This window comes from Protopterus annectens, chromosome 12.part0 (genome assembly GCF_019279795.1).
Source record: "Protopterus annectens isolate FY-2018-M chromosome 12.part0, PAN1.0, whole genome shotgun sequence".
Lineage (NCBI taxonomy): Eukaryota > Metazoa > Chordata > Ceratodontiformes > Protopteridae > Protopterus > Protopterus annectens.
The window spans coordinates 200585362-200613270 of record NC_056746.1 but is presented as its reverse complement, the minus strand read 5'-3'; the positions used below and the strand labels follow the sequence as shown (position 1 = coordinate 200613270).

The window sequence follows — 27909 nt, the reverse complement described above, 5'->3', positions numbered from 1 at the left end:
TTCCAAAGACATGCGTCTGGAATGTTTCTCCCAGGGCCTCCGCTGAAAATAAGCTCTGTCCTAGTCAAACTTTCCCAGTCTACAAATGTTAAATTAATGAATTAATTAATTAATTAATTAATTAATTAATTAATTAATTAATTAAATAAATAAGTAATAACATCACTCGAATCCACCACACAAGACAGTGACCTTCTGTGCACACCTCTGGGCAAGGCTGGTTTTAGATTAGGTGGGATTCAGGCCAAAGGACATTATTCAGCCTGTATCAAAAATCTTGGGGCATGGGACCATAAGACTTTCAAAAATTCTGAAAGTATGGATGTTTTGTGATCCATTTTATGCTTTATTAGGTTTTTTTTTTTTTGAGAGATGACTGTTTCAACTGAGCAAATTACAAGAGGTAAAATAACATTCACCCAGACAATCCCCACCAAATAGTTACAGTTTAGATGTCTTATTTTAATAAAAGAGGATTTCAATGTCATACATTTCACCTTTTCGCCACATAAACATTGGCCACACATTAAAGAATTCCAAGTTGCTACATACAAATCATATTATCTTACAAAGCCATAATAAAGAGTAAGCAACTGTAGCCAGCGTGTCATTTTCCTCCTTAAACAGACCCAGTAATTATACCTAGTTTAACTAATCAGATATCTAGTTAAATAGTTCAAAATACTTCATATAAATGCATACCAGTCCTAGAAAAGCCAGATAGTCACTACTTAAAATGAGCAAATGGCAAAAGGGTCAGTTACTTTCATCCACACAAACCCAACCCCCGCCACATAGTTATAGCCCCTTCTGTGTACAGTTTAAATTTCTGATCATTATAAAAGAGAATGGCCATGTAATGCATTTCACCTTTGATTCACACGAGCAGGTGCCATACATTATTCAAGTTGTTAAATGCAAATAACAAAATAACAAAGCCAGAACAATGAGCAAACAACAGTAGCTACTCTCAGATAACTAGTTCTTATAAAAATACAGATTGTTTTCTGTCCTGCAAAAACTGACCACCATACCTCTGAACTGTCCCTGATTTATTTTTGTCCAGTCCATTATAGAACTTCTGATTTTCTGGTAAATCAGTGAAGATTACAATCAGTCAATAATGCCAGACATTAGAGTTTCATACCTCTTATTGTTCAAAAATACAGGTTAAAACAAAACCTGTTCTTTTATTGATGCTTCAGTAAATTGGATTAGTATTTGAAATGTGTCCCTGATTTGGACCTTTGCTCCAGGTCTATATTACTTCAGTAAAGTGACAGTTCAGTGAACGGTCATTGGAAATGCCGTTCATCAGAATCCGCTCACCTCCCACCAATTATACTGTATATACTGACTCCAAGATCGCACTACGGTGTGGAAAGGGCAAATTTCCTGATCCTCACCATACAGCAATCTCAATATGAACAGTTCAATGAACAGCATGTTCGAAGAAAGTTTACAGAAAATGCCATTCACTGAACTGAATTTTCACTGAAGTAATATAGACCCCCTTTGTTCCTGTTAAAGAAGGCCAGTAGGAGAGCAAAGTCAAGGGCACCCCAATATTAGCTCAGAAGAAGCCCATGACCAGTGGGCCTCCAGAACATTTAATACTGTAACACACTTTCAGAGTGTTTGCATTTGACATATCAAGATACAATGACAACAAGGTCCACCTATAGCACCAAGATATGAGCAATGATAAAGGACAGAGAAGCCATGCTTCTGGTGACCATTCCCCAGTGATCTAAGACACTAAAGGGCCAAACCACAGTGCATCAAGGCCCAAGCTCTCCTCTATCAACGTAAGTAAGTGGAGTCCCTTGAGCTTTTCCCTACCACCTAACCTCACTCCTCAAGCAAAAATGTGCAATAACCTCAATCATGTGGAAGTGTATTTTTACACATGGTGAGCAATGGATGATTAGCATGCTATTTGTCACCTATGTCCTGTTTCACCAAACTCCTGCTTAGACTTGAAAGCACTGTGATTTCCATACTTAAAGAACCTAGTCCTTTCCCTCTCACACCATTGCAGACCAAGTTCCCTTCTCTCAAGCACTGTCAAGATTCTTGAATACGTTGTTGCTACTCAAATGAGTAACTGCCCTCAGTCTTATTGTATTCTGTTGTGATTCTAATATGGCTTCCCTAGTGTGTGCAGCATATCTATGGCTGTCTAGTTGTTATCCAAACTATCCCTGGCAATATGGTCATGGACTTATGATGAGCTGCCATCAGAGAGCTCACTAGAGCAGTTGATCTAGTGAACCATTCACTTGAGTGATGATACTTTGGTAACACAGGCCTTCCTTAATAACCCTTTAAATGGTTCTGCAGCTGTCTGTCAGACAGAAGTCATATAATCAATGTTGATCATTCTCTTTCCTACTCTAGGTTACTGTGGTTTGGAGTTCCCCTTGATTCAGTCTTTAACCCCTTCTCACTACTAGGTTACTGTGACTCTGGAGTTCCCCTTAGTTCAGTCCCTAACCCCTTCTCACTACTAGGTTACTGTGCTCTGGAGTTCCCCTTGGTTCAGTCCTTAACCCTTCTTCACTCCTAGGTTACTGTGCTCTGAAGTTCCCCTTGGTTCAGCCCCTAACACCTTCTCACTACTAGATTACTGTGCTCTGGGGTTCCCCTTGATTCAGTCCTTAACCCCTTCTCACTACATATTAACCCAGAATGCTTGTTGAATGTATGAAAGCTACAACTGCAATTCTCAGAAATGCAGAACTACAAGTGTGAATGGCAGAATATATACTAATTCCAAGAGTGCAGTATTTTGCAGTATCCCCCCTACTTTAAGGCACTATGATCTTTGAATTAATATACAAAATTATCAAGTGTTTGAGTGGTGAGAGCCTACGTAGAAGGTGCAACACAGAAGTTTGGAATTCACTGTTAACGTGTTTGAATTTAACTGTCAGAACTCTTTTTATTAGGTCTCATATTTCTGATATATATCCATTAATTCCCTTCTGATGTTCATGTCATGAATTTCATAACAAATACATGGGATTTTATTACTAAAAAAACCTTGACAGATATTGACTGGAAAATAAACTAAAATTTAATACAATAGTAAGCACTTATGTTCTATAATAAAACATAAAAAAAGAACTTCATCAGTTCATATGATTTCATTGTTTCTATCTACTCTTATTCCTGTTTTACTATAAAACATTATTTTCACTCACATCTTTCTAAACAAACTGATTGGTTTTGACTCCAACCATTTCCAGATCAATACATCAAAAAACAAAGCAGTGCTACAGTGTTATTTAGCACCCCAGCCAGACTTAGCAGAGATACTGTAAGTTAGGCTGTCTGTAGCATCTGAGGTACCACCACTGAAATAATTCAGCACGGTAAGTACTTTGCTATCTTGCTAGATACAAGGATCAGCTTTTAGTACCATCAGAAAGAAAAATCTGCTACCATCTTTCCCATTGCTTTACAAATATTCAGTTTCTTATCCTTGATACTAAGCAAGCTTGAGAACTGCCTTCAACTGATTAATGTAGTCTTCACAAACAAAAACACTTCACTGCAATGTGCTAATATGACCTGCAGACCTAAGCATCTCTGCTCCCAAAAAATGGCACATGGTAACACCTTTATTACTGTTTAACTATTTAACAGGCAGCCTGCTAACATCTTACGCTTCTCTCAGAAAAAAAAAACTTTCAGTGTAGTTCCCACTGCTAGCAGCCTTTCATACCTCTTCAGGGGTTCCATGTGAGATATGTTCAAGTGCCCCACCAATAGCTTCACACTTCTAGACAAAACATTATCCTCCCTAGGTGGTCATCGGGATTCCTTTCTTACTGACCTCAGAAACAGCACTAAGCTTTCATTATCTAATGCTAGTCTCATTCAGGGCCTAAGGAAAGGTCCACGTTTGAGGATGTTTGCTGATTATTCATCTGTTTCCTATTATGATCTTGCTGTAAGCCCATCATACCTACAAGTAGCATCTTAACCCCCCTATATCCTATCTTCACTCATTTGGACCTGTATGTTCACTCATCCCATTGTCTGACTTTTAGATTTGCAATCACAGTTGGCGTATTTCTTTAGTAATTCATTAAAGTTATGTTATTAGTATTCTCCACACAGAACAGTGTGACTATCAAACACTTTCAGATTTATGGCAACCATTTTTTCACGCTACTAAGAGGCAAAACTAATGAAGCATTTAGTACTTTTTAAATACAATTCCACATAAACTAGTCACACTTAACATGAAACACATCCATCCTACTGTTTACCAAACTCACTCCAGTTTTCATTCCTAATGCCTGTTACCTTTGAAGTAATTACACCGAGTTACTCCACTGTGACTGCATCATCACATAAATAAGTCTGCATGGTTGCAGTGCAGGTTAATTCTATCCTTCTGACCTGCACCAGTGCATGGAGGCCTACCTCTCAACCTCTTAGTGCAGGAAATCTGGACAAAGCCTGACAAAATGGGAGAACAAAGGTCAACAAAATAGAGATGTATTTTTAATATTGCTCTTAGAAAGTTGCTAGAGTAACAGAGTATAACATACACTTTCTGAAAGATTTGAAGTCTGAAACTCAAATGTATGTCATTATCTAGTGACTTCAATCCTGTGATTTGCTAGAAAACCACAAATTTTATGAGGAACAGACCAAATAATATGATCAAAAAATCTGGACATTCTGCAAAAAACTGGACACTTGAGAGGTATGCATGGAGGTGAAACACCAGTGGAGTATGTATGATACAGCAACATTATTTTAAAAAGAAGTTTATTTTTTTAAATAATGTCATTGTATAACAGCAATACACCATGGCATAAAAGTGGGTAATTCATTGTTTCACCCTCAATACAGATTTTCTAGTTTGGTTATGAGGGTGCACCAACACCTCCTCACCTCTTCGATAGGTTAAATAGAAAAGTATGAATCACCCAGTACTTGTTATGGTATATTGGTTTATCAAATGGTTGAAAGAAATTCCTGCAACAAAGGAATAAACTTATATGGTCTTATCTAAGTTATATCTATCCTCATCCATTATAACAACTTTAACTACAGAGAGTCTGTTATAAACTGGATTTTCACCAGCACATGAAATAAAATACTTTTCTGTGGCTCAGTTCCAGACACTCTGATTAACCACTTACCAACCTCTATAATCAGAGGCCAAACACCCATGCAAAAACACCACCAACATAATGAAGCCAGAAACCTCTCACCCTTCAACAAAGATACTTTCATATCCAACCTAAAGCTCTTCAACTGGAGTCTGTTACACACACGTCTAAATGAAGCTGAAACCGTCTTTAATTCATCCTTCCTTAAGGTCATAAATACACATGCCCCTATAAGGGGAAAAAGAATCAAATCCAACCTTGCTCCATGGCTCACAAAAATGCTAAACATCTAATGAAGGAATGGGACAAAGCCTGGAAAAAGAATAAAAGCAACAAAAACATATAAAACTTTAAGCAACGTAGAAACATCACATAACACAAAGTAATAGAGAACAAGAAAAACTGCTTCACAGACTCACAAAATAACAGCCTAAAAAATCTGAAGTCTTTCTGGATATCTGTTAATTGCCTCCTACACCCTGACCAATTCACACAACTATCTCCTTCCATAAATGTGGACCACAGTTACATTGCATCCCAGCTTAACTTGTAGGTTCATAGGTTCAAAGTTGTATACTAGGCTAGCAATCACCAGGGGCTTTTTAAGCTTAGCCGCCCAGGCCATGTGTATATCTTTTAGGAACCTTAAGATTATTTAAGGGGTAAATGTAGGCTCAGACTTGGATGGTCAAGCACTTACAGGCTGTCTTTGTCTGTTAGAGATATAGGTGCCAAACCAGGGACGCATTTCTGATTTTCCATCCACTGGTTTAAGTTACACTTGAGTTGAGTTAGAGGAAAAACTCTACATCACATGGATGGGAACCCTGTTCCAGAGAAGGAGCAGTCTCCAAGACACATACTTGTCCCTCCAGTATGTCCTATTTATGTCACAGGCAAAGTTTAAGTCCCTAGACTGGGTAATTCAAATGCTGTTTATTTTGCAGATTACTGGGATCCAAGGATACCATGTGTATTATAGATAGATCAAATCTCAACAGTCTGTAGGAGACTGAGTACAGAAATAGGACTTTGAGGCAATCCAACATGTTGTTTATGCCCTGTATCTTTTTTGTGAGGAACCTCTGTGGACTTTCCAGTTATTGCATGTGCCTAGTCAGGTCAATACTGAAGACGGTGTTGTACTCATTGATTGGTCTGATGAGGGCCAAATCCAGTTGAACAATGACTTCCTTGGGCGTAGATGTCATACGTTTGCATAAAAGTTGTTTAGCAGGCTTAAAATGGCTCACAAGGGTAGTTAGCCTAGTACTAATCTATGAACCTACCAACCAACCTACCAACCAACCTATGAACAGAGAATGATTTCCTTACTACCAGTTACTCTTTACATACATCCCTATCCCTGACTACAGATTTACTCTTAGGGGTCTGTTATCAAAGAGATAGTTCCCAGGGGTAGCTGTCTTTCTAAAGGATACTATTATGCATTTCTTGGCATTGAGATTTAGGTCATGGCTATGGCACCAGTTAGTTGTCTAAGTCAGCCCTTCTTGGAAGATATTAGTGTATTGGGAGGATTCCATTACTGCACCTAATTTGCACATTTGGTCTTCGAGCGGCCCTTGGTATTGGCCTTGGCTTCACAGAACTAGATGTTATAAAGGAACAACTGCAGCACAGAGCTCTGAGGAACTCTGCTAGTGATTGGCTTCTTTGTGGGGATGAACTCCCTTATAGGTTCATAGGTTGGTACTAGGCTATCGGCCCTAGGGCCTATACAAGCCTAGCCATAACAATTCCCTGGCTATTACTTCACAGAATATTTACTTCCCTGGTCCCCTGTCTAGCAGGCCAACTGACGTGATCCCTGGGGTGAATTTCCTATCTCCCAACCAATCGTCAAGGTTCCTTTTAAAGAGGGCCAAAGAGGCACTCAGCTTGACATGTATGGGCAGTCTATTCCAGAGTATGGGGAGTCTCTGGGTCAGGAACCTATCCCTTCAGTATGTTTTGTTCATTGTGATGACCAGGTTTAGATCCCTGGAGTGTGTGGCTCTGAGGGATTGGGATTTCTTTAAGTGCAGCATGTCCAACAGCTCTGGGTTTGACATGGCCTTGTATGTTAAGCAGAGTTCACCTTTGAGTAGCCGATATGCGACAGAGTACAGCTGGAGTTTTTTAAATGGTCAGCATAGGGCATCTGCTTTATGCTTGTGATTCTTTTAGTGAGGTATTTCTATGGCCTTTCCAGTTGTTGCAGATGTCTTGTAAGGTACATTTCAAATAGGGCACTGTACTCTATAATGGGTCTAATGAGGGATGAGTACAGTGGGACAATGACCTCCTTTTTTCTGGATGAAAAGCCATTAGCGATGAGGTGTGCCACATAGAAGGATTTCTTGACTGAAGTGGCAATGTGGTTATCGAAGGTGAGACCACTGTCCACCTGTGTCCCTAAGTCCCTTATGGCACTTTCAGTGTTTAGTGTACTGACACTTATGTAGTAATTCATGGGCACATGTTTTTTCCCAGAGGGGATAACTATACATTTCTTAGCATTGAGCTTGAGTCCATGGCTCTGGCACCAAGCATCTGTTTCTGTAAGGCCCTTTTGTAGAATATCCACATCATTTGGGGATTCAATAATGGCTCTCAGTTTGCAGTCATCTGAGAACTTTGCTAGCCAGAGTCCCTTAGTGCTGGCCTGTACTTGAAAGAAGTAGATGCCAAACAAGAGCGGTCCCAGGACTGAACCCTGAGGTACTCCACTTGTCACTTGTCTGCAGCTGGATTTTGAGTCGGCTACTTTTACAGTGTGAGTTCTGTCAGTAAGCCAGTTGGCAACCCATCGAGTGATGTAGGGATTAATGCCCAGCTTAGTAAGTTTATGTATGATTTCAGAGTGGGGGATGCTGTTGAAGGCCTTGGCAAGGTCCAGATAGGCTGTGTGGACTGTCTTGCCCTCGTCCACTGCTCTGGAGATTGATTCAAAGAAGTCAATCCAGTTAATTAGACAAGATCAGCCCTTTACGAAACCAAACTGGGTGGGGTCCAGTATTTGAAGGTTGCCAATGTCTTTGTTTATAAGTTCCATGATAATGCATTCTATGGCTTTGCAGATCAGGCTTATCAGACTGATGGGATGATAGTTCCCAGGATCCAAGGTGGATCCCCCCTTGTGGAGTGGGATAACTGTAGCTGTGCGCCACTCATTGGGCATGAAGCCTGAGGTGAGGCTATGATTAAACATGAGGTGCCAGTTCATTCTGTAATTCATTTAGTATGCAGCTCGGGATGTCATCTGGTCCCATGGATGCTGTATTCTTAGCTATGCAGAGTGCATTTTTTACCTGTGTGGCTGTGATTACCGGAATTTGGCAATCTTTTGGTATTGAGATGGACCCTTTAAGGGGTAAGAGGGGGGTGAAGTTGGCACTGAATCGATCTGCCAGGATATTGGTAATATTCTTGGGATCAGTATATTTAATGCCATTCTGTTGTAGCTCAGAGCAGATCTGAGCATTGCCATTTAGATTCTTGACATAACTATAGAATGCCTTGTGGTTGTCCTTAGAATCTTTGGCAATTTTATTTTCGTAACTAGCTTTGGAGGATTTTATGAGGGATCTCAGCTTCTTACTGAGGCTGGTAAGGGAGTATTTTGCATCCTGAGATTTTCCTCTTTTCTGCAGCAGTTTCTTCCTTCTGTTGTATAGTTTGTTTATGGCAGGGGACAACCAGATTGGCTTCTTTTTTGGAGGAGAGCATTCATGCACGAGTGGAAGTGCTCATACAGTGCCTTAGTGTAGGATTCAGCAGTCAAACGTTCAGTTCCCGTCTGCATGGGTGTCATGAAGTTTGCCACTTCTGACTTGAGTAGCATGAAGTTAGCTTTAGAGAAGTTTTTTTATGGAGGTTTCCCTTCTTGGGGGTGCGATGTGGACATCAAGGGTGATTAGCTTATGGTCAGACCTGACCAATGAGGGGGTGACCACTGGTGTGGAGCATCAGTCTTCCATGTTGATAATGACCAGGTCTAGGATATTTGAGGCCCTGGTTGGACTATGGATTAGTTGATCCAGGGCATTGGAATTTATGAATTCAAAGAACCGTTGGGCAAAGGTATTGGTGCCTGAATAGTTTTCCCAATTAATGGCAGGGTAGTTGAAATCACCCAGTATTAGGGTGTTTGGTTGTATCTTAATATTTTCCAGTATGTTTAGAAAGGTGTAGTGAGAATCTTGGGGCATGGTGGAGGATCTGCAGCAAGCTACAATTTGGATTGCAGTCTTACCTAGTGTTAGTTGCACCTGTAGAATTGCAGATGGATTGCATTGGGCAACTAGCCTGGAGGTGTGAATATCCTTGGTGAATATAGACACCCCTCCACCTTTAGTGTTTTAGTCCTGGTTTGGTGGCCAAAAACTGTGGTAAGAGTTGTAGCCTGGTATTGCAGGGGTGCTCTCTGGAGCCTTGAACCAGGTCTCAGTTACTGCACAGATATTGATGTTCTCCATTTTTAGGAGTGCTTTGAGAGAGTGCATTTTGAGATTTAGACTTCTAGCATTGAGTAGCATTACCTTCAGATTTTGCATGCTTATATCTGTTACAGTGATGGTTTTGTCCTTTGAGCCTTGCTTAAAAAAAGCACTATAGGGGTGGCAAGAGCCTTAGCCAGTAACCTGAATCCCAGGGGTGACAGGTGCAGACTATCTCTGGCAAAGCATCGTGGTTTGTCGATCATGTCGTCCCAGGCAGATACTGGATCCCCTTTGAATGACACCAGAAACTTAGCCAATTGTTGAAGTCAATCATTTTGTCCTTATACTGTGGTATCATTCTGGGTGAAGGCAGGATGCTACTCAGGGCTAGGGTCATATCTGCCTAGGCTACATGATCTGAGAGCTCTTCCATGTCTTTTTTCATGTAGTCCAGGGAGGTACGTCTCAAGTCATTCATTCCAACATGGACAATGACAGAGTCATATTTGTACTTGTTATGGAGTGACTTGAGTCCATGCATTATGTGGCGGATCCTGGCACCCAACAGGCAGCTGACTGTAATTTTCTCCTTGTTCAGCCTGGAGAGTGGGACAACAGTGTGCCAGACTATAGCTGTGGTTTAATAATTTACAACCTCATTGCTTTGGATCCGGTACTTTTTCTTAGTTAGACTATAGAGTCACCTATGACTAAAGTGTTGGCTACGCTGTCTTGCCTTAGGGGCTGTTGTTGGGTGGCACACTGGTGTTGTGCGCTATGTGACACTTTGGTTGTGATTGGTGTTTGTTTGCGTTTCAGCTTCGGAGGTCCTTGTTGCTTAGGCAGGTTAATGTTAAGGGCCTCAACATAAGTGGGTTTAGTGTTACTATGTCTGGATGTTGGTGGCATGAGTTTTGAAGGGCTATGTGTTGCTTGAGGTGTAGTGCAGGTGCTAATCTTCTCCTCTTGAATGTCTAACACAATCTTGGGTGGAGAAAGCTTTGCTTCCAGTTTGGCTATGTAAGTGCATCTCTCACAGGTTGTACTGTTGGGTGGTAGGAGGAGAGGGTTGTCTGTGTGCATGAGGCAATTGCTGCATTGGCCCAGTACTAACTTCTTGGGAACATAAGAGACACCTGGTTATCTAGCGAGTGACATAAGCATTTATACCAAATTCTGTGAATTTGTCTGCAATGCCCAAGTGTATTGTATCATATGTCTTGACCAGGTCAAGGTAGGCAGCATCACTATTTTGCCCCCAACCATTGCTTTGGTGACCTTCCTAAAAAAGTCCATAAGGTTGAGTAGGCATGACCTACCCTTGACCAAACCAAACTGGGTAGCTCCAGTGTCTGAATCATTGTTAATTATTTCTTTCATTGCTTCCTACAACAGTATAATTGTCAAGAAGGCAGACTTCCTGTGTTTCCTGTTAAAGTGTACCCATCATTACAGGAGACTTTCCTATACCCCTGTATATACTCATCAGTGATTTCAAAGTCTAATTGCAAGGCCTGATGCAGATGTATGTCAAGAACTAAGATAGCAAGCAGTCAGTTACAAGCATGCATAATAAACTGGTCAGCATGGGATGTATAGAACAGAAGTTATTAAGGAGTGTTTACAAAAGCTTGTGAAAAATATGTGACAGTTTCCATGTTTACATTAATAATGCAAAAACAGATAGCAATATTGCTCTGTTGTGAGTGGTGTGTGCAAGCAGTGGGCACCACTAAAAAAATTACATGTTGAGTAATATGAAGATGTTCTGATTTAAAAATGCTCTTTTGGTAAAGCAGCTATGATTATTACCTATATTTTCATAAATGCATTAATTTCATTAAAGCTGTGTGACCCACAGGTGAACAAGTGGTGCCATGTTATTCAAAACATTAAGGCAGTCAGTCATGGCACTGGTATTTGCCATCAAACATGGACAGCTGTATAGATTAATATTGTTTTGAAATATTGTGAATATATTATATGTATAAGTTGCATAGATTCTACAATACCGCACAACAGCTCTATGCTACCCTCACCTGTCATACATCATTGGAAGGTTCTCAAACAGCTGATAAATTTTCCCACTGATATATTAGATCTATCTTGTTCACTTACAGAACTATAACCATTTGTTTGACCATAACACTAGCAATTTTGGCAAATAAAATACCATTTTTGTTTTGCAAATCTACAATATAAAATCAGCAATTACAGATAGACCTGGCATATTAATATCAATGTGTAAGCCGTTGTCTACTGAGGAGCTTTCATATTTTACATTTTTGTAGCTCGTCATTTTCAGATATTGCAAATCTTATGATGTATGCTTTCAGCAGATGATACTGGAAAAATATTCCCAGGAGGCAAGCGACTTCCTGGCTTAGAAGACATCAGGAAGCAAAAGGATTAATTAGCCTTTTGCTGCTCAGGCCTGAGTGAGTCAGATTTCACTTCGTACAGTCACCTGCTTATTGAATAACCCTACTCCAGTAAATATCCCAAACCCCACTGACTATGATTTACCTGTTACATCCTTTTTCGTTTCACCTGGTCCCACTTAGTCAACTAAACAACACCACCCCTGCTTCTGATAATCTGCCCTCAAAATACTTAAAGCTTGCTGCCAAGGCACTAGACTACCCAATCTCCATACTAATAATCACACTATAAAAGAAACACATGTCCCTATCCTATGGAAGAAATCTTATATCTTACTATTACATAAAGGATGTAGCTCTACTGGCTTCTCTAACTATAGGGCAACAGCCATGCTGTCTCCTCTTTCAAAAGTACTTGAAAATGCATATAGTTTCAACTCATCAAATTCATAATAGACAATAATCTCTTAACCCTTACACAACATGGCTTTTATCCTCATCAAAGTACCACATCTGTTCTTCTCAGCCTTATAACTACTGTAAATCAAAATAGAGATGATGCTAAGCTTATATCAGGAGTTTTTCTCAACCTTTCAAAGCTTTCTACTCTATTTCTCAGTTATTCAAAAGCTCCCTACTCCAGAGTTTGATACATCATTGCCTTATTGGTTTGAAAGCTATCTCACTGACAGATGTCAAGCAGTTAAATGGGAACACTCCTACTCTAGGACTAGCCACCCAGTGGTGTAAACCTTGGCTCTTGATGACTGTCACTTTTGAAGTGACACTCTCACTCCATGTAGGCTGTGAATGGATGGACTTCTACTCCACATTTCTTACTATGACTGTTAGTGTCACCCAACGATCCACACCTGGACCACTACTTTTCAGTGTATTCCTAAATGTGCTCCACAGAACTACAAAATATGCCACCATTCTGTAGCATGTTGATTATGCTCCACAAAAAAAAGAATCTAGACAAACTACAACACATCACCCAGGAATACAGTTTTTCAGTACAATCATGGCTGTGTAACTCACAACTACTCCTAACCTCCCCCACAAAAAAGTCCAAATTATTTCTATTCAGCTCCAGAAAAATTCTATAAGCAAAATTACCACTTTACATCAACCTTACCGGCATTGAACGGGTGTCTCAAGCTAAGCTTCTAGGAAGAACAATTGATGAAAGCCTCATGTTTGACCTCCACATAGAGAAGTAATTTTACAAAATGCCAGAAATTAGAAGCACTAAATAGAATAAAAACCTATTTCGCCTGAACACCCAAAAAGCACTTGGCAGCCTCCTTATTGCACTCTACACATCTCTGTGCCAGTCCTGTACTAATAAACATACAGACTACATGATTTTGTCTTCTAGAATACTATAAGGGAGCAGAATTTGCAGCTCATATTCCATATAAATCCCATCATTGTCTCTCCCTAAAGAATCTCTCTTGACATGAATGACCTCACTGTCTATCACAACTACTAATCATACACATAGTGCTCTTTATTACAGACCACCGTCCTAAGTAACATACTTCAATACTATCAACTAAGTAGGCCTCTCTAAGAGCAACCAATAAATTACTTCTCTATATTATAAAATCAGATAACTCCATTATTATACTCCTCACATGTCTTCAGACTTTATCTCATGCCCTTAAACAAAATCATAAACATAAGTCCTTTAAATTACAACTTAAAAATACTTCTCAGACACCTGCTGGGACTGTATTTGCTGAGCTCCTTGCTCTGGAAAATTATCTGCTCAAATATACACACACACATATATATATATATATATATATATATATATATATATATATATATATATATATACATATATATATATATATATATATATATATATATATACACATATATATATATATATGTGTGTGTGTGTGTGTGTGTGTATATATATATATATATATATATATATATATATATATATATATGGGTCCCCTTCACATTGCCGACATCTCAAAATACCGACAACCATATGGCCGACACCATATGATCGACATTTCCATTCTTGCACTGTAGTGAGATCTCGGAATTGGTATATTAAAGTTATGGGGGGTGGGGGTGAAGCCCCAAGGAAATATATATATATATATATATATATATATATATATATATATATATATATATATATATATATATATATATATACACACACACATATAGATACATATATATATATATATATATATATATATATATATATATATATATATATATATATAAAATGCTGCACTCTATCATTCCCTCTGCTAACTATCTAGCAAATGTTTAAATGCCATATTCCTGTACTTATTTGTCTCCCCTGTAACACTACATAAAATTTGGTTATATAATACTACATATATTCACTGTACTTATGATATTTACTATATTTCTGTATATATTGTTTGAAGTAATTAGTAGTCAGTTTGTGTACTGGAGCTTTTCTCCCCAAACCTCCTCAGAAAATGGGTAACAATTTGTGTCCATTCGGAATATCCTGGTAAGCAAATACTAATAAATAAACAAATAAAATTGCTTAAATATATTCTACGACCTTCTGTCTTACTTGACATTATACCAAATATGTGTGCTTGATTTCTCTGTGATGCCATAATATAATTTGTTTTATGATATAGTACATATTTTCCAATGCTTCTTTTGCTGTAATAGCTCAAGTTATGCCTGGAAATGGTCACTTGGCTCAGCCTCCCACCCAGCTGGCAGACAAGTAGTAAAAATAGCATTAAGTGTCAGAAGCAACTGAATGGAAGAAAGACAAGCATTGCATTTGCAAATGGTATGTTCAAGTAACATGTCCACTCCACTACAATTTTTAATGCTGCAATTCTGCTAGCAATGCCTTCGGGATACTTTACCATCTGACAGTCCATTTTTCTGAAGTAACTGAGACTTTGGATTCTGTAGCATCTGAGATTTGGGACTCTGAAGAACCCAGAAGGTTTGCAGCAACAGCAGGAAGCACGAGAGAACAATTCCAGTAAAAAGACACATCCTGAAAAACATACACACGCACCTAAAGTCAAATTATTTGTATGCTTTCTGCTACCATTTTGACAAGTCAACCAGTTTCCATTCATACAAGCAATGCTGGTATTGATTGATAAAGTTCCACCTACATAGCAGTATCAAATATACAAAACAAAATGTGTTGGCTCATCCATACCAGGCACCGGGTGTGCACCTGAAGCTTATAAATAAATCTGACAGCATACAAGCAAACAATTGATGGCAGATTCACCAACCTGTTTGTAAGATGGGCAGAAAAGCAATATTTTTTCTCTTATGCGCGGGTACGGTGCCACAGATTTACTAGTGTTACACTGCTTAGTATCATTTCCTGTTCCTGTGAAACTCCAGTTCTTCCTGGATATGTTTACTAAAGTCCTCTCCCTACAGTATAATCCTCTGCTTTGCCTTTTGTAGACAGTAAAATTTCAGTTCATAATACCCACTCAAAACGTCAGTTAATATAAACCCACCTATTTGCACACCTTTCTAATACTTACATTTTCTTTGACTTTGCAGATTTATAGTGGGGTTGATGATTTTTGATGAGCTTTTACAAACATTTTTATCCACATAGGCCATCCCCAGCACGTAGCAATCACAATACTCCAACAAGACAGCAACACATCCTACAATCTTAAAACAAGAAAAGGGCAGTGCACATGGTAGAGAAAGATTGGATGTGCATTATTATTTAACTATAACATAGACATAGCTTGGTTATTTTGTACCCTGGGGAGTTCCCCTGATTTGTGCCCACTCCTGTCTTCTGCAAAAGTTAAGGACCAAAAAAGGTCTTCTGTACTTCTGTAACTGTAGACATTTTCTGCAGTAAGTACCCTCCTACAAGTACTAGAACAAACGGTTCTCCCTATAACTGCTAAAACAGTATTTGCTTTCATTCAGGAAGACATGACATCTTCATGGCTTCATGAATGCTAACACTGTGTTAACACCCATCCCATTGGCACCTACTTGCACCCAGGCCAGTTGCCCTCTTCATCCCACTATCGCTATGGCTCTAATTTGTAGTATCACTTCTCTTCACATATCCATCACCACTAACTTTTCTGTTTGCAGTCTGACTCAATATCACTGCTTCATTCTCACAGTCATCCACTGCTTCCTACTGCTGACCACCAAAACTAAGTAATCTAGTACATTACTAAAATGTCAGCAACAGTCTAAGAAAGACACAGTTGGTGATAACCTTGCACTCTATAACTATGAGTAGCTGAACACACACTGCATGATACATTACACATACTTCCAACCGTATCATTCTGACCTTACCTCATATTTTCCAACTCACTTCTCTCCTTCTATGATCAACCTCACAGCTACTTTTTCCATTCAAACTCCTTTTATACTGTAGTTTCTCTATACTGGTAATGTCACATCTCAGTACCCACTGCATTTTTTAACAATGTATTGTATTCTATGTATTATATTATATTTTTTTGTTATTACTGAAACTCTTAGAGGTCATCAACTCCTTCAACCTCTATGTTTGTTCTTTCCTATACATCAGCTGTAAATACATACCGTGCACAGTCAATGATGCCACTTCCTTTCAATTGTAATTTTTTAACTATTTTTTGGTGCTCAATCCTTTTTTGTTTTTGTATATTTCCTCATTGTAGTATTTTACTCTAACTACTATGCAGAACTTAGAATATATCATTCTATTTTACTGTGAATTTATTTATATAAATAGTCTGGAGCTTTTCTCTTCGGGTCTCTAAAATAAAATACACAATTCCTATCCGCTTGATGCCAAACCTTGCAAAAGAAGCCTCTGCTCTACCTCCAAATTTACTTCAAACATTAAAAAAATATACAGAGTCCAGATGTGTCTTTCACATCACTGAGAAGTTGTAATGTATATCTAGCATTCCGATATAGTACATTATTTGCAGAAAATATGTGTATTTAAATTGTAGAAACAGGAAGACCATAGGGCTAACAGATTCAGGGACACAACAATGCAGCCAGAAATACTGACAGCAAAAAACTTCTGCTTTTATTGGGCCATAAACGGTTACTGTGTCAGTGATTCATCTATCTGTGCTCTCCAACAGGGATTTAGTGATGCTGAACACAGATAAAACACCAAAACCAACTCTGTTACTCATATTGACTCCGGGTAGCCTTGCAGTCTTAACAAAAGATTTTTTTCTTAAATAACTATTTTTAGTCATATATTGCACATTAAAAGTTTTACTTTTCCTTGCCATGCCTTTCATACCTCTCAACTTCTTTGTTAATAATTCTAGACAAAAATAATGAGGAGACTAAGCTTGAAAATCAGGGACTAATTTTAAATATTACTCAGAAGCACTTAAAATGCTACTAGAACACTCTTTCCATTACATGCATTTTCTGAGCTGCTGGATACCAACAAGGACATAGGTGCTAAATGCACACATTCTGTGGCCATAAACTTAAACCAGACTCCTGATAAAGTTTGGACATTATTATGTCAGTTTTATGAACAAGCTGGTAGTGATGTTAAAAGTAATCCAACATTGTTAGGTATAAATAGAAATGAGAATGTCTGTATGTGTATATGCATCCATTGTTTGATCAGTATGTAGAACAGTATAAAACTCAAGTTAAATGTTTTACCTGTGAAGACAGATATCCTTGTTTTTGTTTAACATTTCAACCTGTATTACAGAAAAAAAGTAAAGACTATGCAGGGCAAGTCAAAATTGTCAAATGAAGTCAAAAGTCATTTTGTAATGCCAGTTTCTAAAGAAATCTAGTCATTTTTACAACATGCTAAAATATTACAGTTTGTAGAGACAGCTGAAATGTTTCAGACATACTGCTCGCAGTGGGATGTTTAAATTTTTTACAATATGTTGACATTTGAAATTTGACTTTCATATACAGCTGGCAATGCATGGAATGATTCACTGCAAAGATGTTTTTGGTATTTAAAAATGCTACAAAATATGCACACAGATGGCACTTGTAAAGATTTGCATGCCGTAGTTTTCAGTTCAGCTGAGAAATTTAAAGTGCTAAGAAAGAAAGCTGGAAGAAGAAGAAGAAGAAGAAGAAGAAGAAGAAGAAGAAGAAGAAGAAGAAGAAGGAGAAGAAGAAGGAGAAGAAGAAGGAGAAATAATACACATTTATGTTGTGCATGGTATACCAGAACTAAGTTACATAAGTATTGTCAGGATTTAAGGGGTCAAAAAGTACAGCAGCTAACAGTTCAAAGTGTAACCACTCTGTACTAAGTATGGACATGTCATAAGTGTTAACTTCAAGTTTATTAAAGTATTTTAATATTGCAGTTTCTGACGGGGTGCTAGAACAGGTAGAGCATTTTAAATTGGCTTTTCAACAGAATACAGAGATATTTTTAAGTATAACATTTTTTCTCTTGGTTCTAATAAAGACGGATTTGAAAAAGTAAGTGTGGTAGGAAGTGAGAAAAGTAGAAAAGGTGGGGGATGAGAACAGAGATGTACTGAGAGTGGCATCAGCCCCACCAGCTACAGGAAGCACTAATGATAGAGAAATTGCATGTTTTATTCAGTAAAAACTGGGACATATCAATCAGGGCTGTGTATCCAACAGAAAATGGAAAAACAGGCAGATAGCGAAAGGAGTATTTGCAAAGGACTCAGAAGAAAAATGAGTCAAAAAGGAAAAGCAAAAGCAAATGTTGCAGGATGATAACATAGAAGGCCAAAGTGAACTGAGCGTTAACCAAAAGTGTGTGACAATATACCATAGGAAAAGAATTTCAGACCTTTTGAGCAGAAACAAAAACAGACTGTGTGAAGTTAAAAGTTCTGATTAAAGTGACCTTTGAAAATCAACAGTATGTCATGATTAAATTACCTCAGGGTTTTCAGAACAATCCTGTCATTTTTCATCAGATAGTAGGAGCATTCTTGTAGAATGTGAGTACAGATGACAAGGTTATTCATTATATTAATGGCATTCTAATACAGTCAGAAACTGTAAAAAATACACATCACAGCTGAGAAAATTTCTGAGACAATTGCAAAAGGCAGGTTTCAAAGTAAACAAAAACAAAATACATTTTTTGTCACAAAAAGTAAAATTTCTAGGAACCATTATCAGATGGACAGGGATGACTCCTTGTCAGAAAAGGGTGAGCGGCATTCTGCAATTGCCAAAGCATTTGACAATTTTGGATTTGCATAAGGCAGATCAAAAAGAAGAGTTGACTCTACAATGGAGTCGCACAGAGGTAAAGGTATTTAAAATGTTAAAGTAGAAGTTGGCACAGGCAATGGAGTTGATAGCTCTCACCAATAAATTATCTTTTGTTTTGCAAGCAAGGGAAAGACAGACTCTTGGTAGTGTTATTGCAGACTTGGCCATAAGAGGCATGTCAGGGAATGGACACTAAGTTAAGACAGGTTACTTTTTGTAGCAGAAGAACGACTCCTGTAAAAAAAGGACATGATCATTGCATTAAATAGCTTTTGGCCATTTACTGGGGAATAAGACAAACAAAGTATTTGACAATGTTCTCGGGGGTTATAGTTCAAATTCACAGTTAACAATCAAAACTTTGTTAAGTGACAGTGAGATAAAATCACTGAAGGGTTAGTCAGACATTTGAACAGTGTATGTGAATGGTACACATCTCAGGAAGGATGGGAAGTACTACACTAGGTTTGCAATAGTGACACTGAAAAAGGGAGACAAACCAATTATGTTTAAGTTATCAAGATACATGTTAGCACAAAGGGCTGAGCTAGAGGCTGCAGAATATGTTTTGCAGCATTTACATCCAGTAAATATTTACAGCGACAGTGTTTAGGTAGTAAATTCTCTGAGACTACATATGACAACTGGGGCTAGAAGAGGGTTCACTGATAGTGCAGGACTAATTGAAAGGTACAAGTTGCAGGGTCAGTTTAGTATTTAGTTAAAAGTTAAAAGCAAAGAATCAACAATGGATAAAAGTCCTGCAGAAAGTATGACAAGAAATAGTCAAACAGCAAAGTAATTAGCAACAGGAACAGAGTTGCAGTAAACCAAACAAGGTAAATGTTCCAACCTGAAAAGTAAGGACAGTTCCAAAAGGAAGTGCATGTATACAACAGACAGGATTAAAACCAGTAGGGGTCAGTGAATGCAGTACCACAGTAGCTACAGAATACTACATTTACAGTACAAAAGTATATAAATGGTTTCCTATGGATTGGGAATTACCTGAAGGTAAAATAAATGTCAGGAGAAAGGGACACTTAGGAAACAGTATTGGTACATTAGATCAATCATAGATCTACAGCTTTGACATAAATCCAGCAGAAGCAAAAGGGTCTTTGTGCACTGATCAGTGAGGAGTACTGTACTTATACTCCAGTCGAGAGAGAATCCATAAAGCAGTATTTAAGTAAAATACTAGTACCTGAAAAAGATAGAAAGACATGGAACAGTGATTGGTTAAATGGGTTATTTTCAGAATAGTGAAAAATGTTATCACAGTTTAATTGCTGTAATAGCCTTTATTTTGTTGATCATAATAATGTGCATGTGTGTTAAACTTTGTATTAAAAAGACTGTCAAACAGGCATCTATTGTAACTAATGTAAGTAGCAAAAAAGTCACATAATCAGTGGATACATGATTTCTCTGTAAGATTCAAAGTTTGATTTGAATTTTGATTGAAAATGTTTTGGTTTTCAAAAAAAAGGGGGGAGGTTGATAGAATTATATAAGCTGCTTTACCTCATAGCAATAACATGTATTTGATAGAAAAACAGAATGTGCTTGTGTGGAACAAAAAGCATTATACTTCTGAATGTTTTTATAACAAATGGCATTAGCAACAGAGGCTTGCTGAAATATAAACAGGTGAATGTATACAAATATTCAAGGGAATTATCTTGTTAAAGGCAATGGCTAACACAGCAGGAAAAAGTTACAAACTATCCTATCAATGAAAGAACATTTTGTCATGCTGAGAACTGGTTTTCTCTGGATGAGTATGGCTAACAGAGCAGAAAATTTACAGACTATCCTATCAATGAAAGAACATTTTTGGCCTGCTGAAGGAACTGTTTTTCTCTGGACGAGATACGAATGCAGACAAAGAAGGCTTCAATACATGAAAAAATGTTTACATCAAGGACAAAGTTTTAAAACTATAAAAGTGGTTGTAAAGAATTTTGGTGGACATTTTGGTAATATGAGTAAGCCGAGGAAGTGCAGTGTATCTGACAGTGATCTATGTTATAAAGAAAATGTTTATAATCTCACAGCAGTGCTTGGTCAGCTTGTTTCAATAAATCTGTCAGCTATTACGAATATATGGCTCTATAGTGTGTGTGACATGCTGTTACTTTCAATTTAACACATTACAATAAGTATTGCAATGCATGGAATACCATGACTACACTCAAATACCAGGAGAAGGCAAGTTTGTTATGCACATTTCCATGTCAGAAAGGTGCTTAACAAGATTTTGTTAAGTTAAGCACCCCCAGCCCCGAGTACTGTTAAGGGATCAACAGTGGACAGTGCTGGCTGGCAGAGCCTTGAAAGCTTTTAGGTACTTCACTGTGCCACACTTACAAATAAAAAGTATGGCAGAAAGAACTATCTAACAGCTTTTAAAGCCATTCTTTCTTCACAGGGACACTCCATTTCTACCTGATAACAGTTTGCCAGGACTAGGTGCTTTACTGAATTTCAAATACTTTGAAAGCCAGTAAAATACTTCTTTTACACTTTTTATTCTGCAACTCGTAATAGATGGAGCAGACAAAGTCCCATGTAATACAAAGAGTTATGATTGGTTCTCATAAATCATAACCCTTATTGTGTGTTTTCAACATGGACACCAAAATTCACCTTTTAAGCTTCACTCCTGATGTGAATTTCTTGGCATTCATGCCTCAAACACATAATAAGTTACTTGTGATCGAAGACTTGATCATAATCCTCTGTAACTTACATGGGATTTGTAAGTAAACAACTATGTGTATTAGAACTGTTATTACAATAAACGGTAATATCTCAGACATTACCTTTAATCATGTTTTTCTGCATTAAGTGAAAACATAAATATATTTTAGCAGATTAATAATTTCATCAGCTGTACCAAGACCATCACAAATTAGTAAATGTACACTATTAATGTAACACTCAAAAATATTAATACCACTGAAGGCCTCAGCACTTAAAAAGCATAGATGTTCCTTAATACATCATTTTATGAAAAAAACAGTGTTATTTATCTTTTAATGTTTTATCAAATGCTTTTTAAAATAATCTGTGGAACATATTCCTTTAATTAACCGATTACGCATGTTAATTTTCAGTCTTTCAGGTCACATGATATGTAAAGTGTATAAATTAGAAGTCTTTCAGCATGCCTATGGTTTGTGCAGAACTCTGATCTCTTTTGCTTCAGTGGACAATGCATATCTAATACTAAAACATGACACCATGCCCCAAACATGGACAAATATGGACTAAGCAATCTGCTCTGAGAGACAGACAGTCATAACCCTGCTATTCACTTTTAACCTTGCAGACATTCACCTGTTGTGCTAATCTCTTGGGTTAATTTATTGTTACAAGATCCATAAATGGAGTTCTCCCAATTGCCACTCAATCAACTGAAGAAATCCAATCTGCTAAACCAGTACATCTTAAAAGTGTTAAATTGCATAAATTCAACCATGGTTGTAAAAGAAACCATTTGCACTAAGATTATGAAAATAAACAAAAGCACCAATTGTGTGCTCCATTGTCAGTCTAATAGGAGAAGCTTGTATCATACACAACAGCTGCAACAGAATGAAATGTGACCAACCTGTAGGCATCCTTCTCCATTTACATCCACAACACTCTAATATCACAGTGCCCAAAGATCAGCCTCCATTTTCAAATCCATCAGAATCACAGAACACAATCACCTCTCAAAATACCCCAACTATAAATTATAATGCCCAGTCTGTAACCCCACATGCCCCCAGCACAACCTGCACTTCATTCATAAGTATAAATGTAATCATATAACTACTTGACATGCAGAACATTTTAATGATTTAAAAAGTCATAACAACTCAGCTACCCTTATGGAATATAGAAAAATGCTTGTCACGAGATCACAGAGAAAATAAGATCCCTAGCGATATACACAAGGACCATAAGATCCTAGCCATATACACAGAGACCATAAGATCCCTAGCCATGTACACCTTTAAACAGACACACTTAAAGGGTTTTCTCACCCTTCACAAGCAATTAATAGTGCTCACCTCCCAAACTAAGTAAAGCTGTCCATGATAACCCTGGTGAAAGTTTGTGTCAACCCATCCAATAATCATGTCAAGCCTTAAAGTTAAAGCCAAAGTAGTACTTACAGTTGGAGTGCTAATTTATTCCATAGGCAGGGAATACATTGAGTTAGGAACCTATCCTTCAGTGAGTCTTTTTATTTGTAGGTGTAGATTTAGATATTTAATATGGGTGTTGTAAAGCCACTGTTGTTTACAAAGAAATAGGAGCTCAAATAAGATTAGTCCTTTCATGGCTTGAAAAATGAGACACAAATCACTTTGGAGCAGTCAGTAGGCTACTGAGTGTAAAAACTGGAGCAAATCTTTCATGATAGCCAAAGGATTTAAGGCCTTTTATTTTCTTGGTTAGAAATCTTTGAGGCCTTTCAAGTTGAGTGAAATGCTTGGATTCGTACATGCCAAAGCAGGCAATGTATTTGATGATGAGCTTGATAATGGAAGCATGCAACAGTGGAATGACATATCTGAATCTTGAAGATATTCCCTTGTAAATTAACTTGGCCAGATAGAAGGATTTCCTGACTATAGTGGAAGCATGAGGATTAAATGATAGAGGCAGAAACTTGTCCACATAAGTCCTTAGGTCTCTTATGACTGTATCTTTCTGAACAGGACTGCCACTTATTAGACAGAAACAGATTTTGTTTTTTGCCAAATGCTACAACAATAATTTTGTTTGCATTTAGTTTGAGATCATTTTCAGTTCACCAGATACATGCATATTCCAGCTATTGCTGGACCTATTTGTTATCACTAAAACCAAAATAATTGCTTCAAACAACTCTTTGTAATCTATCTCATCTGTAGGGAAGACTAGCCGAGATTTGTGTCAACTATAAACAATGTACTAGTAGGTGCTTCCACAGATAAAGCCTTAGATTATATTGTGAGAATTTCTTACCTGAGAACCTGCACATCAGGCCCCAGAACCGCTTGTATGATCTCTGGGATGACCAACCTTGGTACGATGGTCAGTACCAATGTAGATAGCTGTTTCAGATTAATCTTTGGTACCTTGTCTAACAGGGTTTTTTTGGGCACTTCAAAGACTGGCAGTGAGAGTGAATTATAAAGATGTGATAGCCTCAAGTAATGAAAGAGCCTATGAGAACAGGGAGAATCCCTGAGAGATTAAAACTTCTTAACTGTCTCTACTCTGTGCTGTGTATTTTGCACACTGGTTTTTGACTGCATTTTAAACATATTTTTTGAATTTCCTCACTTGGGATTTTATTCTTGTTTCAGCTAAGAGGCAGCAATAGCCTCTTTCCTATTATTCGCAAGCTTTCCTTGAATTGCTTAACCAGCATTGACTCAAGCCTGAGAGTAAGCGTGGCTCCGGCTTGTCATCTGGCAAGAATAAAAGCCTGGAACAACCTTCAACTTTTTTCCCCCTGCTGCTGCCTTCAAGATACAGGAGCTGAGCTCTCCCTGCTGCCTTCAAGCTGTGACAGCTCTGATATTTTATTGTTCTAATTGGATGAAGTTTTAGTGGGAGACATTACTACTAAGTTGCCTTATTTTTTTAAAGCCTAAACTTCCTGCTTGTTGTGTCTTTTGGCTTATCCCGGTTAGGGGTCACCACAGCGGAACTCCGGTCTGCTAATGATTAGCAGTGGATTTTTACGTGCCGAGTTGCTAGCCCTGACGCACAACCTTCAAGGAAGGTATGCCCATTCACGCATGCCCCCACACAGAAGACGCTCTAGCTGAGAATCAAACGGAAAAACGTCTTGCTGTGAGGCGACAATGCTACTGCAGCACCACCACCACCGCAGTTTAAACTTCCTGCTACCACTATGTAATATGCCCACTCACTCTTTAACCAATAACAATTTGTTACTGGCAGACCGGACCTAACAGAGAATTGTCAAAGTCTTCAGGTCAGGTCTGCAAATAACAATTTTTGATTGTTTAAGGAGCCAGTAGCCAATAAGGGGTGGTACAAAGTGTTGGCAGGTATGCAAACAGTTTTCACATGAAAATCATTCCACTTTTTCAGCATCTTTGATAGTAGAATTTACTGGAACTTCTCCTTTTTTTAAAAAAATATGTCCCTGTAAGGCAGCAGCTTCCGCTTGGCATGAAAAGGTGCATTATTTGTCTACTTCTATGTCAATTTTTAAGGAAAGAAATAAATTAGGGACAAAAAGAGACTGTAATCTAACTTACAGTAGTGAGAAACTTCTGGAAATTCAACAATCAAGCTTGCACTTCCAATGGTTTGATCTGATGTCTGCAGGGCCTGTGGGGACTACAACACTCCTTGAGCTACAAAAACTGGGAATTCTAAATCATAGTTCAAAGTGTCTTGCACAAGCAGTAACGACACCCATCAGTCACAGAGGAAGAAGGAAACGAAAGAGATGTAAATGAACAAGAAAGAGAGGGTCTCGAGCTGGAATCACTGCCAGAATGAAGGCAGGCCCATACTAGCCTGGACTTCCATCCATGCTACTTATTCATTAGATAAGCAAATGGACTACTTACAGCTGGAACTAACTACTGAAAATAAGGTGAGAGACTGCTGTTTTCTTATTTTCACTTAAACCTGGCTAAACCCTAATAAAAATGACAGTGAAATATATTTGGAAGAGCTCTCATTATCCAGAGCAGACAGGATACAGTCTCTCGCTGGGAATCATGTGGGGGGGTGTGTATCTATGTAAACAACAGATGATGTACTAACTGCTAGATAATCTCCATCCATTGCTCTGAAAACGTAGAGTTGATGTTACTAAAGTGCAGACCCTTCTACTTGCCAAGGGAATTTAATGGTGTAAGCATTACAGTTGTATACATCCCTCCCAGTGCTAATACAAATGAGGTACTGGCTGCCCTATACAAGGAGATGAGTGACCTGCAAAATCAGAATACAGAAAATGTGCACATAATAGCAGAAGACTTTAACCAATCCAACCTGAAGTCAGTCATTCCTCACTATTACCAACATGTGGATTTTGCAACCAGGGTAAAGACACACTGGATAAAATCTACACTAATGTTAAATTGGCATTCAAGGCATTGCCTCATCCACACCTGGGCAACTCAGACCATATCTACATCATGTTAGTTCTAGCATACAGACCACTATTAACCAGAAGAAAACTCCAAAAAGTAAATAAAGGTGTGGCCAGAGGGAGTGATATCAGGATTGTTTTTAATGCACAGTTTGGAATATGTTCAGAGAGGCAGCCACTGTAAATCAGCAAACCAACCTGCAGGGGCACAGAAAGTCTGTGTTTGGTAACATATCCAAATGTGCAGATGATGTAACAGTCAATAAGTGCACCATCACACGGGCCAACCAGAAACCCTGGCTCACGACTAGAGTATATGAGCTCCTGAACATAAGGAACAGTGCCTTTAAGGAGGGAAACAAGGATGAGCTCAGGGATACCAGAGTGAACCTAAAAAAGTGTGTGAGAGAGGCGAAAAGAGCATATGGTCAGAAACTCCAAAATCACTTCTCTGATGAAAAGGACGAGAGGCAACTGTGGCAAGGAATTCAGGTCATAATAGATTACAAGCCCACTTCTTCTTGGTATGAGGACAACACTGAATTCCTGAACAAGCTCAACATATATTTCAACACGTCTGAAGAAGGAAACAGCATGAAACCAATGAAAGCTCCAACAAGCCAGAAAAAAGACATGCTCAGCCTAAATCCAACTGATGTTCATAGAACCCTGAGGAGGATAGAACCAAGAAAAGGGCTGGTCCTGATAACATTCTGGGAAGGGTCCTAAGAGACTGTGCTGGACAACTGACAAATGTACTCACGGACATATTCAATACCTCACTGAAACAGGCCATTGTTCCCAGGTGCTTCAAGAACACCACCATAATACCTCTGCCTAAGAAGTCTCCGCCAAAGGACCTCAATGACTACCGCCTTGTGTCCTCTCTAGCAAAGCTGGTCATGGACCTCTTAACATCCAGACTTCCATCATCCCTGGACTCACTCCAATTTGCATAAAAACCAAACTGACCCACAGTAGATGCTATTTCACTGGCACTCCATATACTGTTGGACCAACCACAACACCTATGTGTGCATGTTATTCATTGATTTCACTTTGGCCTTCAACACAGTCATACCTCAGCAATTGATAGAGAAGCTAACTCAGTTAGATTTCAGCACTCCAAAGTTCAATTCGATTCTGAACTTCCTTACTGAAAGGCCACAAACAGTATGTGCAGGAAAAAAACACCTCAAACAGTATCACATTGAGCACTGGTGTACCTCAAGGCTGTGTTCTGAGCCCTCTGCTATTCACTCTGCTAATGTATGGCTGCACTGCCAAGCGCAGCTTTAAACATATAGTCAAGTTTACAGATGATACCACAGTTGTGTGTCTCATCAGCAATGAGGAGAAAACACCCTATAGAGAGGAGATGAGACAACAGTCTGGTACTCAGAGTGAATAAGACCAAGGAGGTAATCATGGATTTCAGAAGAAACCATAAGGAACATTTCCCACTCACAATCAATGGGGAAACAGTGGAGAGGGTAAAAAGCACCAAGTTTCTTGGGGTGCACATCTTGAAAGACTTGTCTTTGTCTGTGAACACAAATGGCATTGTGAAGAAAGCA

General features: G+C 38.4%; 1 protein-coding gene across 5 annotated transcripts in view; it reads right to left on the bottom strand.

The window, feature by feature from the left end:
• Nucleotides 1–27909, bottom strand: part of LOC122816448 (alpha-1,6-mannosylglycoprotein 6-beta-N-acetylglucosaminyltransferase B-like) — a 950232-nt gene that overhangs the window by 907025 nt on the left and 15298 nt on the right. For 4 of the 5 annotated variants that reach the window (XM_044089252.1, XM_044089250.1, XM_044089253.1 and 1 more), the window contains exon 3: nt 14853–14989. The exons of the other annotated variant lie outside the window; for it this stretch is intronic. In XM_044089252.1, the coding sequence (XP_043945187.1) occupies nt 14853–14989 (137 nt within the window). The remainder of the gene's footprint in view (nt 1–14852; nt 14990–27909) is intronic. 5 annotated transcript variants of the gene reach the window in all.